At 52.7% G+C, this 19,150-nt stretch overlaps 2 protein-coding genes and 1 long non-coding RNA gene across 4 annotated transcripts in view; 1 reads left to right on the top strand and 2 right to left on the bottom strand.

The window, feature by feature from the left end:
* Positions 1-1,952: 1,952 nt before the first annotated feature.
* Positions 1,953-7,227, bottom strand: LOC110146356 (uncharacterized). 2 transcript variants are annotated; one of them, XR_002316519.2, is made up of 4 exons: positions 7,139-7,227; positions 5,792-6,653; positions 5,218-5,344; positions 1,953-2,180 (listed from the first exon to the last, which is right to left on the bottom strand). It is a non-coding gene; the product is annotated as an uncharacterized lncRNA (long non-coding RNA). The 2 variants fall into 2 exon arrangements; XR_002316518.2 differs by having other exon boundaries at positions 6,549-6,653.
* Positions 6,214-9,254, top strand: C12H22orf31 (chromosome 12 C22orf31 homolog). The gene is given in 4 exon segments (XM_020907178.2): positions 6,214-6,304; positions 6,966-7,415; positions 8,739-9,090; positions 9,093-9,254. Coding segments are annotated over 4 exon segments (879 nt in total). The 5' UTR covers positions 6,214-6,301; the 3' UTR covers positions 9,167-9,254.
* A 517-nt stretch (positions 9,255-9,771) lies between these two features.
* ZNRF3 (zinc and ring finger 3) overlaps positions 9,772-19,150 on the bottom strand; it is a 144,343-nt gene continuing 134,964 nt past the window's right edge. Inside the window, exons 6-9 of the mRNA XM_020907173.2 lie at positions 18,929-19,096; positions 16,775-16,877; positions 14,361-16,130; positions 9,772-13,309 (exon numbers count right to left, since the gene is read on the bottom strand). Of these exons, the coding sequence (XP_020762832.2) occupies positions 13,266-13,309; positions 14,361-16,130; positions 16,775-16,877; positions 18,929-19,096 (2,085 nt within the window). The 3' untranslated portion in view covers positions 9,772-13,265. The remainder of the gene's footprint in view (positions 13,310-14,360; positions 16,131-16,774; positions 16,878-18,928; positions 19,097-19,150) is intronic.

Raw genomic sequence — 19,150 nt, 5'->3', positions numbered from 1 at the left:
AGAGGCAGCATACTGAGCCCTGGTTCCGAATTCTAAAACACATCTTTTGTCAAGTAGGGCAAGTCCCCTGCTCTTAGTCATCTGCAAAATAGAAATAATAAAAGGTCCTCACAAAATTAGGTTAGATTACATAGAAACAAGTGAGGCTCCCGACCCCGAGAAAGTCCCGAAGTGGGTGGGGCGACGGTGCTTTCTCAGACACTTGGATCCCCGGGCGCAGAGAGCGCGTGGCGGCTCTCGGCCCCCGTGTGGCCGGCGCATTGCTCCTCACTCCCCGGCAAGGTCTTCCCCGCCAGCCCCAGGGTCTGTGGGAGGGCCTTCTCCTACGCCGCACTCCCCTAGGCAGAAATTTTCCTCCAGCTCCCGCCTAAAGCGCCGCGGCAACGCCCCGCAGGGCAGGTCCGGGCGATGCGCCGGGAGTTTTTAAGTCCCTGGTACCAGACTTGCAAGTGCGGGCCTGCGCCCGGCGCGGCGGAGGAAACCGCCCTCTCATGCAGACTCGCAGCGCCCTGAGCGGAGCTGGGCTCTCCCCGCCCCGCAGGCTCCCCGGCCCGCTTTAGGCACACCGTCCCCTGCGCCCCCTAACTCCCCGGGGGCCGTCCCCTCGCCTGCCACTTCGCCTCCAACAATCCCCCCCGACCCCGTCCCAGCTGCTTCCAGAAGCGCCCCAAAGGCGCACCTACCTCCCACGAGGCCTCTGGGCTCCCTCCTTCTCCACCCACACGACCCAGCGCCCCGGCAAGAGTCATCTTGTTCAGTCACTGTTTTCCCTGTGTCATTCCCGAGGTGGAGACTCCTCTGGGCTCCTTGGAGCAGGGGGCCGCCCCTCTCCCAGGTTCCCGGAGACACACCCTCCACATCCCACCTGGTGTCTTGCACTTAACTTACCCTTTGTCTTCTGCACCATTTCAGGTCTTTCCCCACCTCCAAAATTGCCTCCTGTAAGACAACCTGGGAATTCTTCACCTCTGAACGTGCACACCCTTCCAAGCAGGAGCTGCTTGAAGGAGAATAAAATGGGGAGATGCAGGTAGAATGATCAGCACAAAGTGAGTACTTAGGGAAGGGGATCCTTCCTCCCTTCAACAAATGCTAAATGAGGAGTCTGTCAAAAGCACCAAGATAAGAACTTACAGTCTGAACTGACACTCATACAGAGGGGAGAGGCTGGTTAACCAACAGGAAAATAATGTGATTTTCAGAAAGCACCAAGTAGGATAACGACAAGAAGATGATATTGACAGAGGATGCTCTGTGGCCTGTTTTAAACAGTCCGCTAGGGAACGGTTTTAGCAAAGCAGGACGCAGCTCTCTATAGTTTATGAGGTCCTTTCATATCTCTTCTTAGTTTCAGAAGAGGAAATAAGAAGGGCAGACAGGGGTTTCAAAATCAGGTTTATTTGGCCAAATCTGGGGATTTATGCCTCGTGGTAGTAGCTCCCATCTGTCTTACTGTCCTGCAGAAAGGCACCCCTGCTGGCTGGGTGTGCCAGTCTGCTCTCTTGGCCTTGCGTAACCAGAATGGGCTACAGTGAGAGGTGAAAATGTGGGATCCCTTTCTTTAAAATGAAGAATTTCCAGACAGCAACAATAGAACATTAAACCAAGCCTGGGGTCCTCCTAAGCTTGAAGGCCTGTGTCAACTGCACACAGCCCTGGAATGTCGCAAGCCCCAGAAAGCTGGCTTGTACAACAGAAGTGAGAAATAGTGTGCAAGCCCCTGCCCCCACTGGCTGCTATGAGAAACATCCCTCTAGCTGTCCCCAGGCCTCCCTCCCCTCTTTTCCAGCGTAAAGCCCAGCACAGGTGATGGAAACAGCACACAGAGACTAAAAATACAGCCACGCAGGTCTAGGTCAGGTCACGTAAGGGCTCAAGGTCTTTGCTCAGTGATGTGGTCCGGGCCCTGGCAAGGAGCTGCCTGAGATATTCATTTCAGTGCTTCACATGCCTCAGTTCTTAAGCAGCTTTATTTCATGGAAAGAGTGAGGGCACTGATTGTAGCCCCTGGGCCTTCAGGAAGAGGTTGGTGTCCGCTGGCTGTGCAGTCGGGCCCTTGGATTCCTCCTGAGGGCAGCAGGATTTGCCAAAACCTGAGTGATCTCAGCTGGCGGAGTTTGGGGGATCCTGGTATCTTTGAAACTCCAGCTGGGATGATTTCTGCTCAAAGGGCAGTCATGCTGTGGAGAGAGCATGAGATGAGAAGTCTGGTTATAATAACAAGAATAGCAGGTGTTCACTGAAGATTTCACTGAGCTTTCGGCAGGGTGCAGGATTTGTCATCACATTGCATGTATGACAGTCACCCTACGAGGGAGGCACCCTTACCAGCCCCCTCATACAGAGATGGTTAATGGCTTGCCCAGAGGTCACCTAGTGGTGGGGCTGGGCTTTGACCCCAGGCAGTGGGATTTCAGGACCACACACAGCTCATCACCCACCATGGTGAACTGCTTTGTCTTTGTGGGCTTCTAGCAACCAATGCTCCCTGAGTGGTCCAAGGCTGGGATTAGGGTGAGGTGAGTGAGGCATTGGCTTTAAGCACAAGATTTAAGGGAGCCTTCAAACCCAAGTGGTGCTAGTGGTGAAGAACCTGCCTGCCAGTGCAAGAGACGTAAGAGACGTGGGTTCGATCCCTGAGTTGGGAAGGTCCCCTGGAGAAGGGCATGGCAACCCAGTCCAGTATTCTTGCCTGGAGAATCCCATGGACAGAGGAGCCTGGTGGGCTACAATCCACAGGGTCACAAATATTTAATGGACTGTGACTTTGAAAATTACTTTTTATATCTTTGGCCTTGCTGGGTCTTTGTTGCTGCATAGACTTTTCTCTAGCTGTGGAGACTGGGGACTGCTCTCTAATTGTGGTGTGTGGGCTTCTCACTGCTGAGGCTTCTCTTCTTGTGGAGAACGGGCTCTAGGGCTCATTTGCTGTTGTTGCAGTTCCCAGGCTCTAGAGCAAGGACTCAGTAGTTGCAGCACATAGGCTTTATTTGCTCTTAGGCATATGGGATCTGCTCGGATCAGGGAGTGAACACTTGTCACCTGCATTGGCAGGCGATTCTTTACCACTAAGCCACGAGGGAAGCCCTAGACTGTTTTTATGTACTTTAAAAAAATTTTTTAAAAGTTTCTTGGCTGTGCCGTACTGCATGTGGGATCTTAGTTTCCCCAAACCAGGGATTGAACCTGTATCCCCTACATTGAAAGCACAGAGTCTTAACCACTGGACTGCCAGGGAAGTCCCAGTGGATTACGTTTAAATGCAATATCATTAAAAACTCTAAATGAATGCCAAAAAACTCATGATGAACAGAATCTTAAAATTTTAAATAAAATCAGGATCTAGATTCCTGATTTTCCTTTAGTTTCAGGCTCATCTCAGCACAGTACTGTCACTGACCCTGTCTCCCAGGTTCTGAGTCAGGCAACGAGTGATGGCGAAGAGAGCAGTAGTTTGTCTTTTCTGATGTACGTGAAGGGAGAAAAAGAATTTGGTTTTGAACATAATGAGTTAGAGATGTCTGTGGGGCATCTGGTGGCCACGTCTGAGAACCCAGAGCCAGGTGAGAAGGGGTTGGCAGGGTGGACAGGACACCCTCATCTCACATACTTGGCCATGAGAGGTGTGTGTTCGGCACATGTGGTCTAAATCACTGGTCCTCTGAGTTTGCATCACGGCTCAGGAATCTACAAATTCTCTCATCCAGAGTTTCTCACTTCTTTCCTAAAACTTCTACATCACTAACCTCAGATGTGTTCCCATATGGGTGTGGAAGTTTACTTGCTTGGGTGTTAAAAACATCTTCTGTGGAAATTAAAAACAACTAAATTCCATTAGAATTTGAGGATGGGGCATGAAGGGGGAAGAGGAGAATTCATATGAATTGGCTCTTTATTCATCAACCCTCCAGAAAGAGAATAGGAGCTAAGGAAAACTACAAAGAAGAGGGGTAGTAAAGGAGAAAAAGAAAGAAGAAAGATTAACAGAGCTAAAAATACAGTGAGGAGAGCCTGGGTAAACTTCAGAGCAGGGCAGATGTGTTTGCAAATAGAATCGGTCATTTAGATGTGTCAGGAAGAAGAGCTCCATAGGATGGGTGGAAAGTAAAAGTTATTTAGACTCAGCTCAGCACAGTAAAAAAGGTTCATTGGCCAATCAAACTGAGGGACAGATCTTTCCGCAACACGGAAGCCCTACGGCCTCAACCCTAAGTTCTCTGGACCAAGGGTTGGCACCAACGATGGAAACTCTTGCCATGGTTTCAGGACCCTGGACCAAATGGAGTCTTTCCATCCTGATTTCATACTTCTGAACAACCTTCAATGGAACAACCTCTGTTAAAGACTAGTTACTTTGTTTAATGTATCCTCATATACCCACTTCCCTATTCGGGACAACTTCTAAAAGCAGGGGGAGAGACTCCTCTGATGGTCCAGTGGCTAAGACTCTGTGCTCCCAATGCAGGGGGCCTGGGTTCAATCCGTGGTCAGAGAACTAGATCCAACATGCCTCCACTAAAGATTGCATATGCCACAATGCAGATTGAAGATCCCGTGTGCAGCAATGAAGACCCTGGGAAGCCAAGTAAATTTTTTTTTTTTTAAAGAAGACTGTTGGTAGCATTTTGTGAAATGATGTTGATAAAGAGTCTAGAACCATGCTTTGGACTACAGTGAGCATTCAATCAACACAGCTTTTACAGAAATAGGAGCAATAGCACACGTCAAATTACTCTGAATTATCGGTAAAGAACATGAGGTTTACTCTTATGGCAGTGTCAACTGAAGGGAGTTACACGGAAGGGAGAGAAGACAGAATTTAATGGAGCTTGAAGAGTATGTATCAGCTGCCATCTGTGTGAAGAGCTGTGTGCTAGAAAGAGATTCTGAGTGCTCCAAGAGGCAGAGTAGTGTTGCTCAGTGATTGAGTCAAAGGCCCAGGAAAGTAAATACATTTGGGTGTTTGGAACGAGGTGGTGAGGAAAAGTCAACCGCAAGACGGGGAAGGAGCAAAGGGAAACAGAGGCCCGGTCCCCTGTGTCTGGCCCTTCTGTTCCCACAATGCGGAATAAAGGCAGACGGTAGCCCCAGAGCCGGGTCGCACTTCTCCGGGGCTCACCGACTTTGAAAGGATGCCTGCCTGACCAACTTCCAGACGCTCACAAACCCTTCCCAGAGACAAACCCTTTCCGATGCCCTGCTCTAAAACTGACCCACCTCTCAGGAGGTGAGGCCAAGGCTCCGCCACTGAATGGGCCCCATTGTCCTCCTGAGCGCCTGTGGGTCCAGATCCCGGCGGCCTGGAAGGGGTTCCACGGCGGCCTGCGGTGCGGTCTGCCTGCGACTTTGATTCATTCCGGGGACAAAAACAAAAACAAACAAATAAAAAAAATCAGACAGGCAACACATGTGATTCCAGGAACTCCTGCCAGACTCATACTCTGTTTTTCCATCATTTCGCTTTCCTCCTCCCCCTGGGGAGGGAGCCTCCTTTGGCATTCTGCACATGAAATATCAAAACCACCAACAGGGCGAGCACCTGATAAGGAGCTCAGCATTGCCCAAGAGTTCCCAGGAAGAGGCGTCTTTGTTCTTGTTTCAAGCCCTTGACACCGCTAACAGCTCTAATTACTGCATTTGCCACGGGATGTAAAATAAAACCACATTCCAGAAACCATGTAGTCTCCCCGGGAGAGACACGCGGGCAGAGGTAGGTGCCCAGGGCTGCAGGAACGTGTTCTTTCATTTCTGGTCCCTAACCTTGGCAGCCGTTCTGAGAACGTAACAGTACCTTCTTTATGTGCACGGAGAAGGCCCTGTGCACAGGTAAGGATACATCTCGCTACCTGCACCCACAAACCTGGCCTGCATATTTGAGTATGCTGCGTGCAGAACGTGCTTCTTAAGAATGTCAGGACCTTCAAAATTCACCCGCGCCATTTTGGGGGAGAAGAGGGCTAGAGAAGTTCCTGAGGCTGTAAGCACAAGAAAATAGAACTTCTTCCAACATAAATCAACTACAAAAATCTGATGATGTAACACCCACCCACACCCACATCACAAACCAAAGTGACATCACAAATACTAGAGATAATGGTTCAGAACGGCCTGCGTGAGAGCCAAAATCTAAACAAACAGCAGTTTGCCCATGCATGACTGAGGCAGAGAAAGACAGGTGATAGAAATATTAAAACGAAGCAAAACAAAACAAAACAAAACACAAAAGAGAAAAGGGGAAAAGAAAATACATATTTCTTCCCCTTACTAAGCTAGCTAAAATAAAGTTTAAGGCAACTGAAATATGGTAAGGTGATTTTATTTTATTATAGATGACATTTCTTAGAAAGCCAGGTCTCTTTTAAGTGTGTGATTCTAATCTCTCCAAATTGTTCTCTTGTTCTTGGCTGGTCCTGGGAAATGGAGGCCAGCATCATTTACATTGTGCTTTTGCCTTTATAGACCCCAGAGTATATTTCCCTGCTTAGCAGCTTTTCTTGGCTCGTGGCAGTCTGGTTAGAAGTGATTTCAGGACTTGGCGGGATTTTTACCTGCTGTCATTTCTGGGTTGCCGCAGAGTTGAGAACTGGCTACAGCTCCATCGGCAGCTCAAGTGATCCTGTCTCCCATTCCTCTCCCACGGTGGTTTCCCTTAGCTTTCCAGGAGACAGAAATTGCTTTTAATTTCTTATAAATGCTCCCCAACCCTCCCTCCACTTCCAGTGCAAGCATGCTATGTTCTTTGAGAACCTGACCATCACTGTGACATTGTGAAGTTACTATTGCTTTCCTACTTGGTACAAAAGGCTTTAGTGAGCAGGACAGAGGGTATGTAGAAAGGTTTCTAAGAGTTTTTGTGGAAGGAATGGTCTTTAAAAAGATGTTAGTACTTTACCTCCAAAATAGACCTTCTAGTTTCAGCTTGAGAGTTGGTCTTTTTTATTCCTCTTTCCCCCTTATAATTCTAGCATCCAATCTATGTGAGACGAGACCCCAGCATCCCTGCCTATGGACTCCGACAGGCTATCTTACTGAACACCAGGCTCCATGACTGCTATGTGGACTCGCCAGCTCTCACCAACAATTGGACAACCAGAACTTGTGCTGAGCCGAACACCAGTGCCCCCACACCAGGTCCCACCTCTTCTTGGGAAGTTGTGAAGGACCCAGTAATTGCCAGTTCCTTCTCCCTGGTGAAACTGGTGCTCAGGCAACAGCTGAAAGAGAAATGCTGCCCAGTGCCACGCAAGTTTGGAGATGCAAACCCCCCCAAGAGATTAAAGCCCAGGGACGATGCAATAATGAAAACCACCCAGCAGGGTGGAACAAGAAGCTCCATCAGTTCCAAGAGCAAGGAGCCAGCGGGGCGGCGGCCAGGCTCGCCCAGGTGCAGGAGGCCTGCAGGAGGCGTCAAGGAGGTAGGAGAGGGCTGGTGGTGGAGGAAATGTGACAGAGTGGGAAGAGGGAGAGGTGATAGGGATTCCCGTGAAGAAGAGGAAATCCTAAAGTTAAAGATGGCTTGCGGGGGTTGGGGGGGGAGTGAGGATGGGGGTGGGGGGTGTGATGTAGCGGAGAGGATACGAGATCCAGGGTCATGCCTATGGATCCTCTGCCCAGCTTGAGAGGAGGATAAAGTGGTTTTCAGAAGCAGAGACAAAAGGAACTTGATGTGAAGGGAAAATGAAGATGAGAAAGGCTCAGAGACACACGCCTGAACCCCAGAGCTGAGCCACAGATCTAGCTATAAATCTGAACATGGAGAACCCGGCATCCAGAGGCCTGATCTGAGTCCAGCTCTGTTACGCCATGGTGGCCAGCAGAGTCCAGAAGGCGCCCTGCGGGAACCTGCTGCATAGCCCAGGGAGCTCGGCTTGGTGCTCCATGATGACCTAGCGGGGTGGGATGGCAGTGGGGGTGGGGGTGAGGGGGGAGGGAGGTCCGAGAGGGAGGGCATGAATGTATGCATATGTATCTGATCGACTTCATTGTACAACAGAGACCAATACAACATTGTAGAGCAATTATGAAGAAAGTGACAGTGTTAGTCACTCAGTCCTGTCCGACTCTTTGCGACCTCTTGGACTGTAGCCCACCAGTCTCCCTGTCCCTGGGATTCTCCAGGCAAGAATACTGGAATGGGTTGCCATTCCCTTCTCCAGGGGATCTTCCTGACCCAGGGATCAAACCTGGGTCACCTGAATTCCAGGCAGATGCTTTACTGTCTGAGCCACCAGGAAAGCTGGGTAATTATACTCCAATTAAAAAAAGAAAAACCGAATGCCTCCTGGAGCTAGTCAGTCAGGATTCTGATCCCAACTCTGACTGTAATTGGCTTTTGTCATCTATAAAACGGGGAGTGACAGCCCTTCCTTCATAGGGTTTCATGAGGATGAAATGAGTTAGTACACGCAAACGGTTTGCAAGCCGAGCCTGGCGCAGAGTAGATGCTTGGGGTCCTGTGTGGCACTCTGGAGGTGACAGCCACGGCCCACGCAATGGCTGTGTGGCCTTGGGCAAACCCATTCCCAGCTCCTTGCCTTTAGAGCTGTCTCCCGCTGACCTTCCAGTGTTGTGGCGAATCGCTCGCGGAGGTGTCTCTGAAGGAATGCAGTGAACTAGAACATGCTAGACAAATGTTGGTTGTGGCCGTAACCAAGACTCGGGGACACAAATCCCAGATAATTATTCTGAGCTCCCTTCTCAAGTTTTAGCTTTGACTTCTCTGCTTTCTTCCTGGCTAGAGTAAAGAGAGTTCAAAGGAGAAAAAAGCAACGGTCTGCCAAGATCTTGAGAGCAGATATGCTGAACATGTGGCCGCCACCCAAGCGCTACCCCGGGACATGGGGACAGCGTCCTGGAAGGGCCGAGCCTCGATTCCCGAAACCAGGAAGAGGCAGCAGTTGTCCGAGGACGTGTTGGTCATCCACGGCCTCCCCACCGAGGGCTACCGGGCTCTGTACCACGCTGTGGTAGAGCCCATGCTGCGGAATCCTTCTGGGACCCCCAAGAGGTACAGCCTGGAGCTGGGCAAGGCCATCAAACAAAAGCTCTGGGAGGCTTTGTGCAGACAGGCTGCCGCCCCCAAAGATGCTCAGAGGACCTGCTGCCAGGCAGGAAGCGGTTGGAAGTCCACAAGGAGCCTGTGGAGGAGCCTGTCCCCAAGAAATAGCTCAAGAGCAAGAAATAGGAACCGGAGCTCACAGGATTAGGATGTTCTCTGCTGGATGTCTGAAAAATAAACACTGCTTTGCACCTTCCACGAGATCTCAGAGTGCTTTACAAATCAGTGACTACCTTCCCCGGGTCAGGGGGGAAGCAAGCATGGGTGTGTAGGAGATTCATTTTAGATGCAGGGCCCCCTCTCCACCTTCATGGTTTGGCCATTTCCAGGCTGGACACTTAAGCCTTTTTCCTACAAGTCCCTTTTCCTTAAAGAGGGGCTGGAGGGCCTCAGTCTTCCAAGTAGGAAAAGGCCTGGCAGGTGAAGTCGATGGTTACATCCAGCCTATGGTTCCTGTTTTTAAAAAGTAGGCTCCTGGGATCCCCCCGCCCACCCACCCCCTCCCCGGCCACACACACACACACAGGGCTGAGCAGAACACTTGCCACCACCATCAGGGACACAATCACAAATGCTTGCCCGGGAATCACCCGGCTCCCCAGGTACCTGAATTCTGTTTACACAGAAGCCCCCGTGGATGATGGGCACTGCTTCACGCAGAGGTCTCCTTTGTGGCATCTGTAAGACCTTCACCAAACAGAGCAACGACAACATATAATACATACTTGATAAAATTGTATTTTTTTTTTTACAGTCATTTGTACAATTTGTTACAAAACCATAGAAGACTACAACTTGTTTTAAATCATTTTTGGTCGGCAAATATGTAAAATCTGTGTGCAATTATCATGTATTTACAGGGCTTCATGTTAGTCATTTTCAATGATTATTCCAACAATGTCACACTCTCAACATAAGACATGGCTTAAGATAAATATATTAGTAAATAAATATTCTGAGAACATATTTCCATAAATGAAATGTGCTGCTATACATATACAGAATATACATAAGTTGTTTTCTAGCCTTTAAAACATTTTTAAAAAATGGTAATGTTGGAGAAGGAGCCCTTAGACAACTTTATTACAAAATCTTTACAGCAAAAGTCTTTACAAAATATCTTTTAAGTGCCATGGGAGAAATATTTTTTAAAAAACATTTAAAAATAGTGCCTTGTTAGACCAATACAATAGAGTTTATATAAAGAATAGAAAAAGGCAGTTCTGTTTAAAAAATAATACTCTTGATTAGTAATTATTTTTTAGACCTCATTTTAAAAGCATTAGTCCTGCATGAGCTTTGAGTAGGAGCTAGCAGCGCATTAGGGAGGGTGTGGGCGGTGGGCAGCAGAAGGAGCTTTATAACATGGCGCGGGTTAGAATCAGGGTCAAGGTAAGCGGGAGGCAAAGAGACGGGGAGTTAAGGCCAGCACCCCGGGCTGCGTCCACAAAGAGGTACCTGGTGGACCAGAACTCCCAAACCCCCATTTCTCACTGGTTTTAGCATTCTTCGATCTACATGGCTGTCCTACACCCAAGGCTGGGCCATGGGACCACGCCCAATAGCCACATTCCTGCTCATGGGTGTGTGTGTGTGTGTAGGGGGTGGTTCTCAATGGAAGATTCGAGGCTTACAGTTTCCACATCTACATAACCCCCACACACCATGGAGAGGCCACTGAGAAAAGATACTTATCATTATTGGAGTCTTACGACTTCAAAGAAGACAGTTCTTTTGACTTGAACGGTGAGGCAATATAGTTGGGTCATTATGCTTTGTGACCCAACACAGATTTAAGACAATGGTTAGGGATTTCAAAGTCTGAAAATTTCATTCTTCTGTTTCTACCACCCTATAAAATATGAAAATTAAATGCATTTCTTTTGCCATCTGTAGTTACTGCTCTTTTCAGATGAAAATTGGACACATTTATTCTAATAAGCCCAGTTGAAGCCACATGTTCTCCTCATCCATTTATTGCTTAAGGCTGTTGAGGAGTGGTTTTTTTTCCCCAGTCGGGACTAAAGCAAGCCACTTTGGGGGGTCGGGTTTCAGACAAAGAAGAGAATATGCACTCGAAGGCATTAAAAACAAACAAAAAACACAAAACCACAAACAAACAGAATCTCAACAATGAGAAGCTGCTTTTTGCAGTTCCTGTTAGAAGCCCCCACCCGTTCCCCATGCAAGTTGCTGTCCTTTGCAGCTGCTACTCTCGGCCCCAGGAATAAAGGCGGCCCAGATCACATGTCGCCCGTGCAGGCACTTCCCACACCCTCACCAACAGGTGTGCCGTGCACAGGTGGGGCTGGGGGTGGGGGTGGCCCCAGAGGGATGTCCCACAGCGGAAGCTGGGGGACAGATCTCACCACAGCGAGCCCCTTAATGGGCAGATGGCTCAATCGTTTGATGCTGAGATTTCTTTCTGACAAATCCTGGCCAGAAGTAAGTAGATGTCCTCACCAAAGGCTGGGCTTTTTAAGAAAGGGATTCAATAAGATTCTCATTCCAAATGTTCTGGTGCAGACCCTGGGCTGACCTCCCCTAGGGCGGTCAGCCCTAGGAGAAAAGTCTTACAGCCCCCTGGCAGAGTTCTCTGCTTCCCCACCTACAGGGGGCCAGGACTCAAGGTTCCTATTCAGCAAATGAGCATTTCAGATGACAACAAGCAAACACCTGCTGAATAAATGAATAAGCAGAAATGACCAGAAGAGTTAGCAGACACAAGGGCTAAGGTGATTAGTTTCCTCTAAAAAAAAATTTTTTTTTAAGGACAAGAAATACATTGGACAAAGAGGTTAATGATCCCTGATCTGAAACAGCTTTAAATAGATTCTCCCTTTTAAAATGGAAACATCTTTTAAAAAATGGTTTGGGTTTTTAAACTCTCCCTCCCTCTTAAAACGACAACAACAACAAAAGAAAACAATGAAAGTCTGGAACAATATACAAAAACCTACCCTTTGGGGCTAAACTATCTGATAGTCTCTCTCTCTGTCTCATGGAGAATCAATACATAATAGTGCATTAGGTAGAAAGGATAGTAGACATTTGCAGGCGAGATGAGCAATTTCAGCCATGAGGCAGAGGGCTGAACAACCCTGAAGCGATGGGATGGGAAACTTTCATACGGAGCTCAGACCCTATGGGGTCCCTGCCACGCGCCCCTAGGAAGACATCCCAAAGTCGGAACAGTCCAGGGGCGTGACCATGCCGGCTCGGACGCATGCGCACAAGCCCACTCTGCACCAGGGTGCCCTCCGTCCCTCCCCTCCCCCAATTTGGGTCAGACACCGAGGCTGCAAAACCATGTACATTCATTCCTCCTGGGTGTCTGTCCCCACACCCCACATCGAACCATCTCTGCAGCCAGTGGCAGGAAGCCCAAGATCAGGACTCTGTCCTTCTATCTAGGACGCGGGCCAGACGGGACAGACAGAGGACACTGCGTAGAATCATCCCTGTCACCCCGGGGCTTATGTAGCAATGGCTTGTCCTGGCTCCGCAGTGCGGCAGACCTTCCGCCCGACCCCCGGCTGTTGCCATCAGTGGCCTGCAGGTGCGGGCTGAACAGGCCTGGCTTCCGAGGAGGCCTGACGCTTTGTACATTGGGATTTGCCACAAGAAAGAAAGAGGCAGCATTGCATTGTTCCTCAGAGTTTGTACCCATATCAACTAGCTTTACTTCAAGTTTCTGGTTCATTTTCTAAGGCAGGTGTAGCCCTGAGCTTTTCAAAGGCCTGAGCTCCCTCCAGGGAGACAACAGTATCTACACATGATGTGGTTCAATTAATGCAGCAGTGATTTTTTTTTTCAGCAAAAGTTGGCAGTAAGGGTTCTTTAAAATATATATTTAAATAACTTTTTACATTTACATATAATATCTTAAAAAAAAAAAAAGCAGAGAAGTCAATCCCACACACCTCGGAACCCCAAGCACACACACTTTACAAAACAGAAGTGTAACATGTTATCAAAAGAGGCAAAAGACTCAGAATTTTGTCTGTTGGTTTGTTAAGGGGGGGGGGGGGGGGCGGTTGCCACAGGTGGCTCACATTTTGGGCTGAGAAGGAGGGCTCTCTTTATTACCACTTTTGTGTTTGTCAAAGCTAAAAAAAATTTTTTGTTGTTTTCTTTTTTTCTGTAGGAAGTCAAGAGTTTGGAGTCTCCACACAGTTCCCATTTCCACGAAGAGTTCCTTCGGAGCTCAGGCTCCGGGGCTGCCGCTGTCCGCCGGGCAAGATATCAGTCCTGGGAGAGAGAGAACGACCGTCAGGGGAGGGGGAAGTCCCCGCAGCCTTTGGGCACCATGTGCGGAGACCAGGCAAGGGACCCAGGGGCCCATCCCCTGGGGGCGCTTAAGCCGAGATCTGCAGGAGAGAAGCGGCAGAGGCACCTGGGGGCTGGGACCGCCTGGCATGTTAGGGGAACAGAATGGGGGCATGGGGCGGGTGACATCATGAACGAGGAGGGAAGCGGCAGGTGGTCAGAGGGGTTGGCAGGGCCTGATCACACACAGCTGGGAGAGGGGTCTACGTTTCTAAAATTCAGAGGGTAATGGCAAGTCAGTGAAGGGTTTTCTGGTGTAAAGACAGACTTAATGTTTAAAAAAAGACAACTGTGGCGCTGATGTGGAACAGAGGGCAAGATCAGCCACATAAGACCAGTCAGAAGGCTACTGCCCTCACCCTGGGGAGAGGGAATGGGCCTGGCTGCGGACAGCGGGTGGGGAGCAGCAGAGAACCTTGTGGGGTTTACTGTGGAGATGGAATGGTCCCGGTGCTACTCAAAGGTGCTAGGCTGCCCACCGTTCACTCCTGAAACAAAATGTTCGGAAACTTGACTGCAGTTTGACCGTGTCTGCTCGACCTCATAATAAAAGATCTGGACTGGAATTCTGCATGTCTTTAGCTAAGTTTCATTTTTCTGGGGATTCCCCTTTCTGGATGAGGGGCAAATCAGCACAGAGGATTTTCAGACAGATCATGGAGCCCAAGACCCTGAAGCGGGAAGGGCAGGGCAGGCTTGGGGCTGGGGCCTGGGCATTTGGGTGGGGAGCCCTGGAGGAGTGGGTGCAGAGGGTCGGGTGGGCTGCGTCCGGGGCATCTGGGGGGAGAGGTGAGGGATGCACAGGGCCCACAGGTCTAGAGCGCAGAGAAAGGAGTAGGTGGGGGAGCAACACCTGGAAATCACCAGGTACGGATGGGGTTTAAAGCCAAGTGCACCAAGAAAGTCAGTCAGGAAGTGACCACGGGGAGAGAAGACCCGACAACCGGGGCCTGCGGTCACCGTTCCCTCTCACCTGCAGCCTCGGGCGCTGTGGTGCTGGACTCCCGAGTGTCCCGGAGGGCTCTGGGGGAGCTGGTCCCAGGGGCCCCCACATCCTCCGGAGGGCAGCCAGGTGGCCGTGGTGCCCTGGCTGGGCAGCACAGAACCCGCTCTTCTTCCTGGGCTGCTCCCAGGCCCCTGCGGGGCCACAGGGCATCTGGACCGGGCAGCGTCCCCCGCCAGGGGCCGAGGCCACGGGTCCCCTGGCAGTTGGAGGGCAAGCCCAAGTCGCCATCCACATCCTCCGGAATGATGGGGACGCGCTGGCTCAGGTCCCGGGCCCCAGGGTGGCAGCCGGCCGGGGCCTCCTGGGCCAGCGTGTACTGCACGCGCACCGAGCAGTCCTCGGCGTAGCAGCCGCCGCCCCCGCGGCCACGGGCCACCTGCTTCTCTTCATAGAAGCAGCAGGGCAGGCCCTCGTACGTCACGCCGTCCGTCCTGGGCACATGGTCCGGGTGAAGGCCATAGAGGCCCTGGGAGCTCGTGGGCTGTGGCTCCCCGCCTGGGGGGCCGCACCCCTCACAGGGCGGGGGGCCCAGGTACAAGGCGCCGCCCCCGGCCGCCCCCGCGCTGGGGTCTGGGGCCGGGGCCGGGGGCTCGCAGCAGCAGGCGCACGACGGCCCCTCCCGGGCCCCCTTCCAGGTCCTTCTGAGGTCCGGGGCGGCGCCAGGAGAGGCCTCGAGCCCCCCTTGTGAGGTAGAGCTGTGGGACCCCCGGGGCTCCAGGGAGGAGCTGCTGCTGTAGTTCATCTCCAGGCTGCAGGTGGACAGCTGGTCCCCCGAGGCGGAGGCCGAGACCGAGGCGGGCCCGGGCCAGGGCTCCCCCCGCGCGGCGCCGGGGCCACGGGCGGCCGCCGGGAGCTCCTCGGGGGCTGGGGAGCCATCGAGGCGCACGACGGGGCCCCGGCCCGAGCCCCCCACGTCGCCGGCGCGACAGGGGCTGCGGCTGCGGTAGACGAAGGGGTCGTAGTCGCTGCTGAGCGAGCTGCGGAAGGTGGAGCAGCTGCCGTACACGCCCTGGTTGCTGACCTCCGTGCAGTCCACCACGGAGTCGCTGGACGAGCAGCGGCACTGGCCCGAGCTGCCGCCGCTGCTGCTGCTGCTGCTGTCGCTGCCCGGGCCGTCGGCCAGGTAGCCGCTGCACACCGAGCGATGGCCGTGGTAGCAGCTGAAGCTGGACGCGCTGCCGCTCTCCAGGGGCGAGGCCGGGGCGGCGGGCGCGAAGAGCAGGCTGCCGCCGCCGCCGCCACCGCCGCCCAGGGGGAAGGCCCGCGCCGGGCCCCCGGGGGCCAGGCTGGGGGGCGGCTGCCCCTCGGGCTCGGGGTAGCTGAGGCCGCGGAAGTAGTAGTGCTGGTACATGGTCTCGTACTGCGAGAAGCAAGCTGCCTTGGAGAAGCTGCGGCTGCCGAACTTGGGCCTGCGGAAGGGGGGCGCGGGCGAGTAGGGCCGGTGCTCTAGGCCACAGCGGTGCGCGGCCAGGCCGTGGTCCAGGTGGAGGGGCGGGTAGCCGCGGATGTAGGCGGGGGTCTGCGGCGGGAAGAGACCTTGCTCCCCGCGCCGGTCCACGGTCAGCAGCGTGACCGGGTTCCCGTGGGCGTCCATGCTGGTCCTCGTGGGGTAGGCGGGCACGGCGCCGGCCCTGTGCACGCGGCCCGGGTAGTGCACCGGCAGGACCACCCTTTGCTGCCGCCCGCGCGCCAGGCTGCTCGTCTCCACGCACACGCCGCTCGGGTTTCCCTTTTGTTCTGGGGAGAAGTGCAGGAAACAGGTCAGCGCGCGGAGCACGCCGAGGCCCAGCGCTAGAGGGGCAGACACGGGCAGACTGAGGCAGCTGGCACCAGAGGGGCTCTGGCCCATTCTAAGCTCCCGCCAAACCCGGCCACGCGGGCAGAGGCCTCCTGCTCCTCCACTCTCAGGGTGGCCACTCCTATTAGGGCCCATCTCCCACCTCCCAGCTGCTCTAAGTGACAAGAGCCTCGAGACAGCAACCGAGACAGGAAAGGCCCTGACCCTCTTGGAAAAACAGCTATGAGGAAGGCACCCTGTCTTCTGGACCCTCAGGCACCCCCACAGTGACACAGCATCATGACCCCTAGGCAGCAGGCAGGGCGCATGTCACCACTGTTGTCCCGCCTAAGAGACTGTGGGCCCGGGGCCTGGAGAGGCCGGGGGCCTGGTCCAAGGTCAGGAACCCAGTCATGTCAAAGCCAGAGCTCAGACCCAGGCTGACCCTCCAGCAGAGCCCCCCAGGCCCCCGGGCGCCTCCAGGTCCTGGCAGCAGTGCTTCGGTGGGCTGTCGGCTCAGCAGCCTGCGGTGCCTGTCCTGCTCCCACTAAGCACCCGGGAAAGACAGTGCCTCCTGGCAGGGCCAGAGGCAGCGGAGCGTTACCTATGATGTTGTGCCGGCAGTGGGGGCAGGTGTGGTGCTGCAGCAGCCAGGGGTCCACGCACTTCCTATGAAAGCGGTGCGTGCAGGGGATGACCCGCAGTTCCTGGGGCGGGAGAGAGGACACGCGGCCTGAATGTGGGCCGGGGCAGAGGGCGGTCCGCACATGCTTCTTCCTTCCCGCGGGGCCGGAGTGGACCAAGGAACCCAGTGCACCGTGGCAGTGCCCGGAGGCTCCCCCACCCCCATCTTTAGCTCCAACCACGGTGCTTGGTGTCAAGGGAGGAAGTAGGCTCTCCTCACATTCGGGCCACTCACACAGGCCCGCCACAGCTGTGTGCTCGTACAGGGTGTTCAGCCTGGGGGCGTGAGGGACAGCTAGGTATGCTCCAAAACCTTTTGCATTTCTGGGATGCAAAATGAGGTGGGTAAAAAGGACGATGCCTGGGATTCATGACTGACAGGTGTGGCAGAAAAGGCGCAAAGTTCTCCCACCTTCCCCTTCACGGGACCCTCGATATTCACCTGAGGCCACGTGGTTTGTAACAAAACTCCTAACATGGAGAGAAGGTGATGGGGTTCTGAGGCAGGCAGAAATGCCTCTAAAAGTTCCTGAGCCCAGAACACCCTCTGGATTTGCCACTTTTACTTTGATTTTCCATTCTCTGACCAGCTAAACGTAGCCATATTGCAACTAACCCCTACGGCTGTGCCTGACCATGAGAAGAGTCCTATCTGGATTTTCTCATGTGACCTTGGTGATTACCTGGAGTCCAGGCCAATCTTGGGCTCATGTCATAAGCAGAGGCAGAGAGAGTAAAGTTATTCGCCCAAGATCACAGAGCTAGAACCCTCCTGGGCCCAGATGAGAACTCAAGCATTCTGCAGGTAGAGACTGTGTGAGACCGTTCATTTGAAGGCCTCTGCAAAACCTCGTTTTTCATCCAACAGTCTACACAGCAGCAGGACACTTTCATCAAAGGGGCGTCAAATGCCTGCAACTAATTCTGAAATGGTTTGCCTCCTTACTCCCTCAAACGTGTGTTTATGTGTGCTCAACCCGGAAGGAGATGAAGCAGATGTAGGAAGATGTTAACAATGGGTGATTCTCAGTGAATGATAACAGCATTCACTGTATGATTCTTGCAACGTTTCTGAAAGTTTGAAATTTTCAGAAAAAAAGCTAGAAGGAAAAAGGAGACATCACATCCTTTGTTCTTACTTTCTTCTTTTTTTTTTTTGGCCGTACCAACCTGGCTTGTGAGATCTTATATCCCCAACCAGGGATTGAACCTGAGCCCCTGGCAGAAAAAGCGTGGAGTCGTAACCACCAGGGGAGTCCCCGCCCTTGTCTCTTTATAAGTAAGAATGGGTGTAAGTGTTCCACACAGCTTTTAGGAGAGAATTGTATGAAGCTGAGTTCCAGAGTTTTCAGATGAGCAATGCTAAAATTAAGTGCTGCTGTTGTTCTGTCACTAAGTCATGTCTGACTCGTTCCTATTTCTCAGAGTTTGCTCAAACTCATGTCCACTGAGTCAGTGATGCTATCCAACTCTCTCGTCTGTCTCCCCCTTCTCCTCCTGCCCTCAATTTAATAAGTGTAAATTAATTAATTTAAATGTAATTAAAGAAGCCCCCCCCCCCAACCCCCGCCTTGTGGCTCAGCAGTAAAGAATCTCCCTGCCAATGCAGGAGACCGGGGTTCGATCCCTGGGTCAGGAAGATCCCCCAGAGAAGGAAATGGCAATCCACTCTAATATTCTTGCCCGGGAAATCCCATGGACAGCAGAGGAGCCTGGTGGGCTACAGTCCATGGGGTCACGAAGAGTCAGACACGACTGAGTGACTAACACTTTCACTTTCTTCAAATGTAAATTAACGGTAAATATTCCTAAAACCAGAGTTACATACATTTCTGACCAACTTGTGTTCAGCCAGGCACCCGGGAGAGAGTCCATGCACGTGGCCACCCCCTCCCGGGGGGACAGCAGTTGGAAGGTCTCAGGATGCCCCTGGACAGCTGGCAGGCTCAGCCCTCGTCCCACAAGGCTGTGGGCAAGGCCCGTGGGCCTGTCCTTCCAGGTTCCATGCACCCCGTGCACCTCATCCTCAGCTTGTCCCCACGGGGCCCAGCCCTGCCCCTGCCCCCGCCATTACCTCCCCGTCGATGTACTTCTCCAGGCAGATGGCACAGTCAGACGTGGAGCTGCTGCTGAGTGTGTCCAGGGCCCCGCAGCTCCCCTCCCGGCGCCCCTTGCTCTTGGAGTTGAACTTCCTGGTTTCCATCTTCTCCAGGGCCTGCACGGCCAGCCTGTTCATGGAATTCTGCGCGGCAGAACGTGGCCCGTGTGAGGGTCTGGGTTGTGTTGACAGCGGCGG

This window comes from Odocoileus virginianus, chromosome 12, assembly GCF_023699985.2.
Source record: "Odocoileus virginianus isolate 20LAN1187 ecotype Illinois chromosome 12, Ovbor_1.2, whole genome shotgun sequence".
Taxonomy (NCBI): Eukaryota; Metazoa; Chordata; class Mammalia; order Artiodactyla; family Cervidae; genus Odocoileus; species Odocoileus virginianus.
Note: the sequence above shows the minus strand (reverse complement) of the source record. Positions and strands in the feature narration are given on the sequence as shown.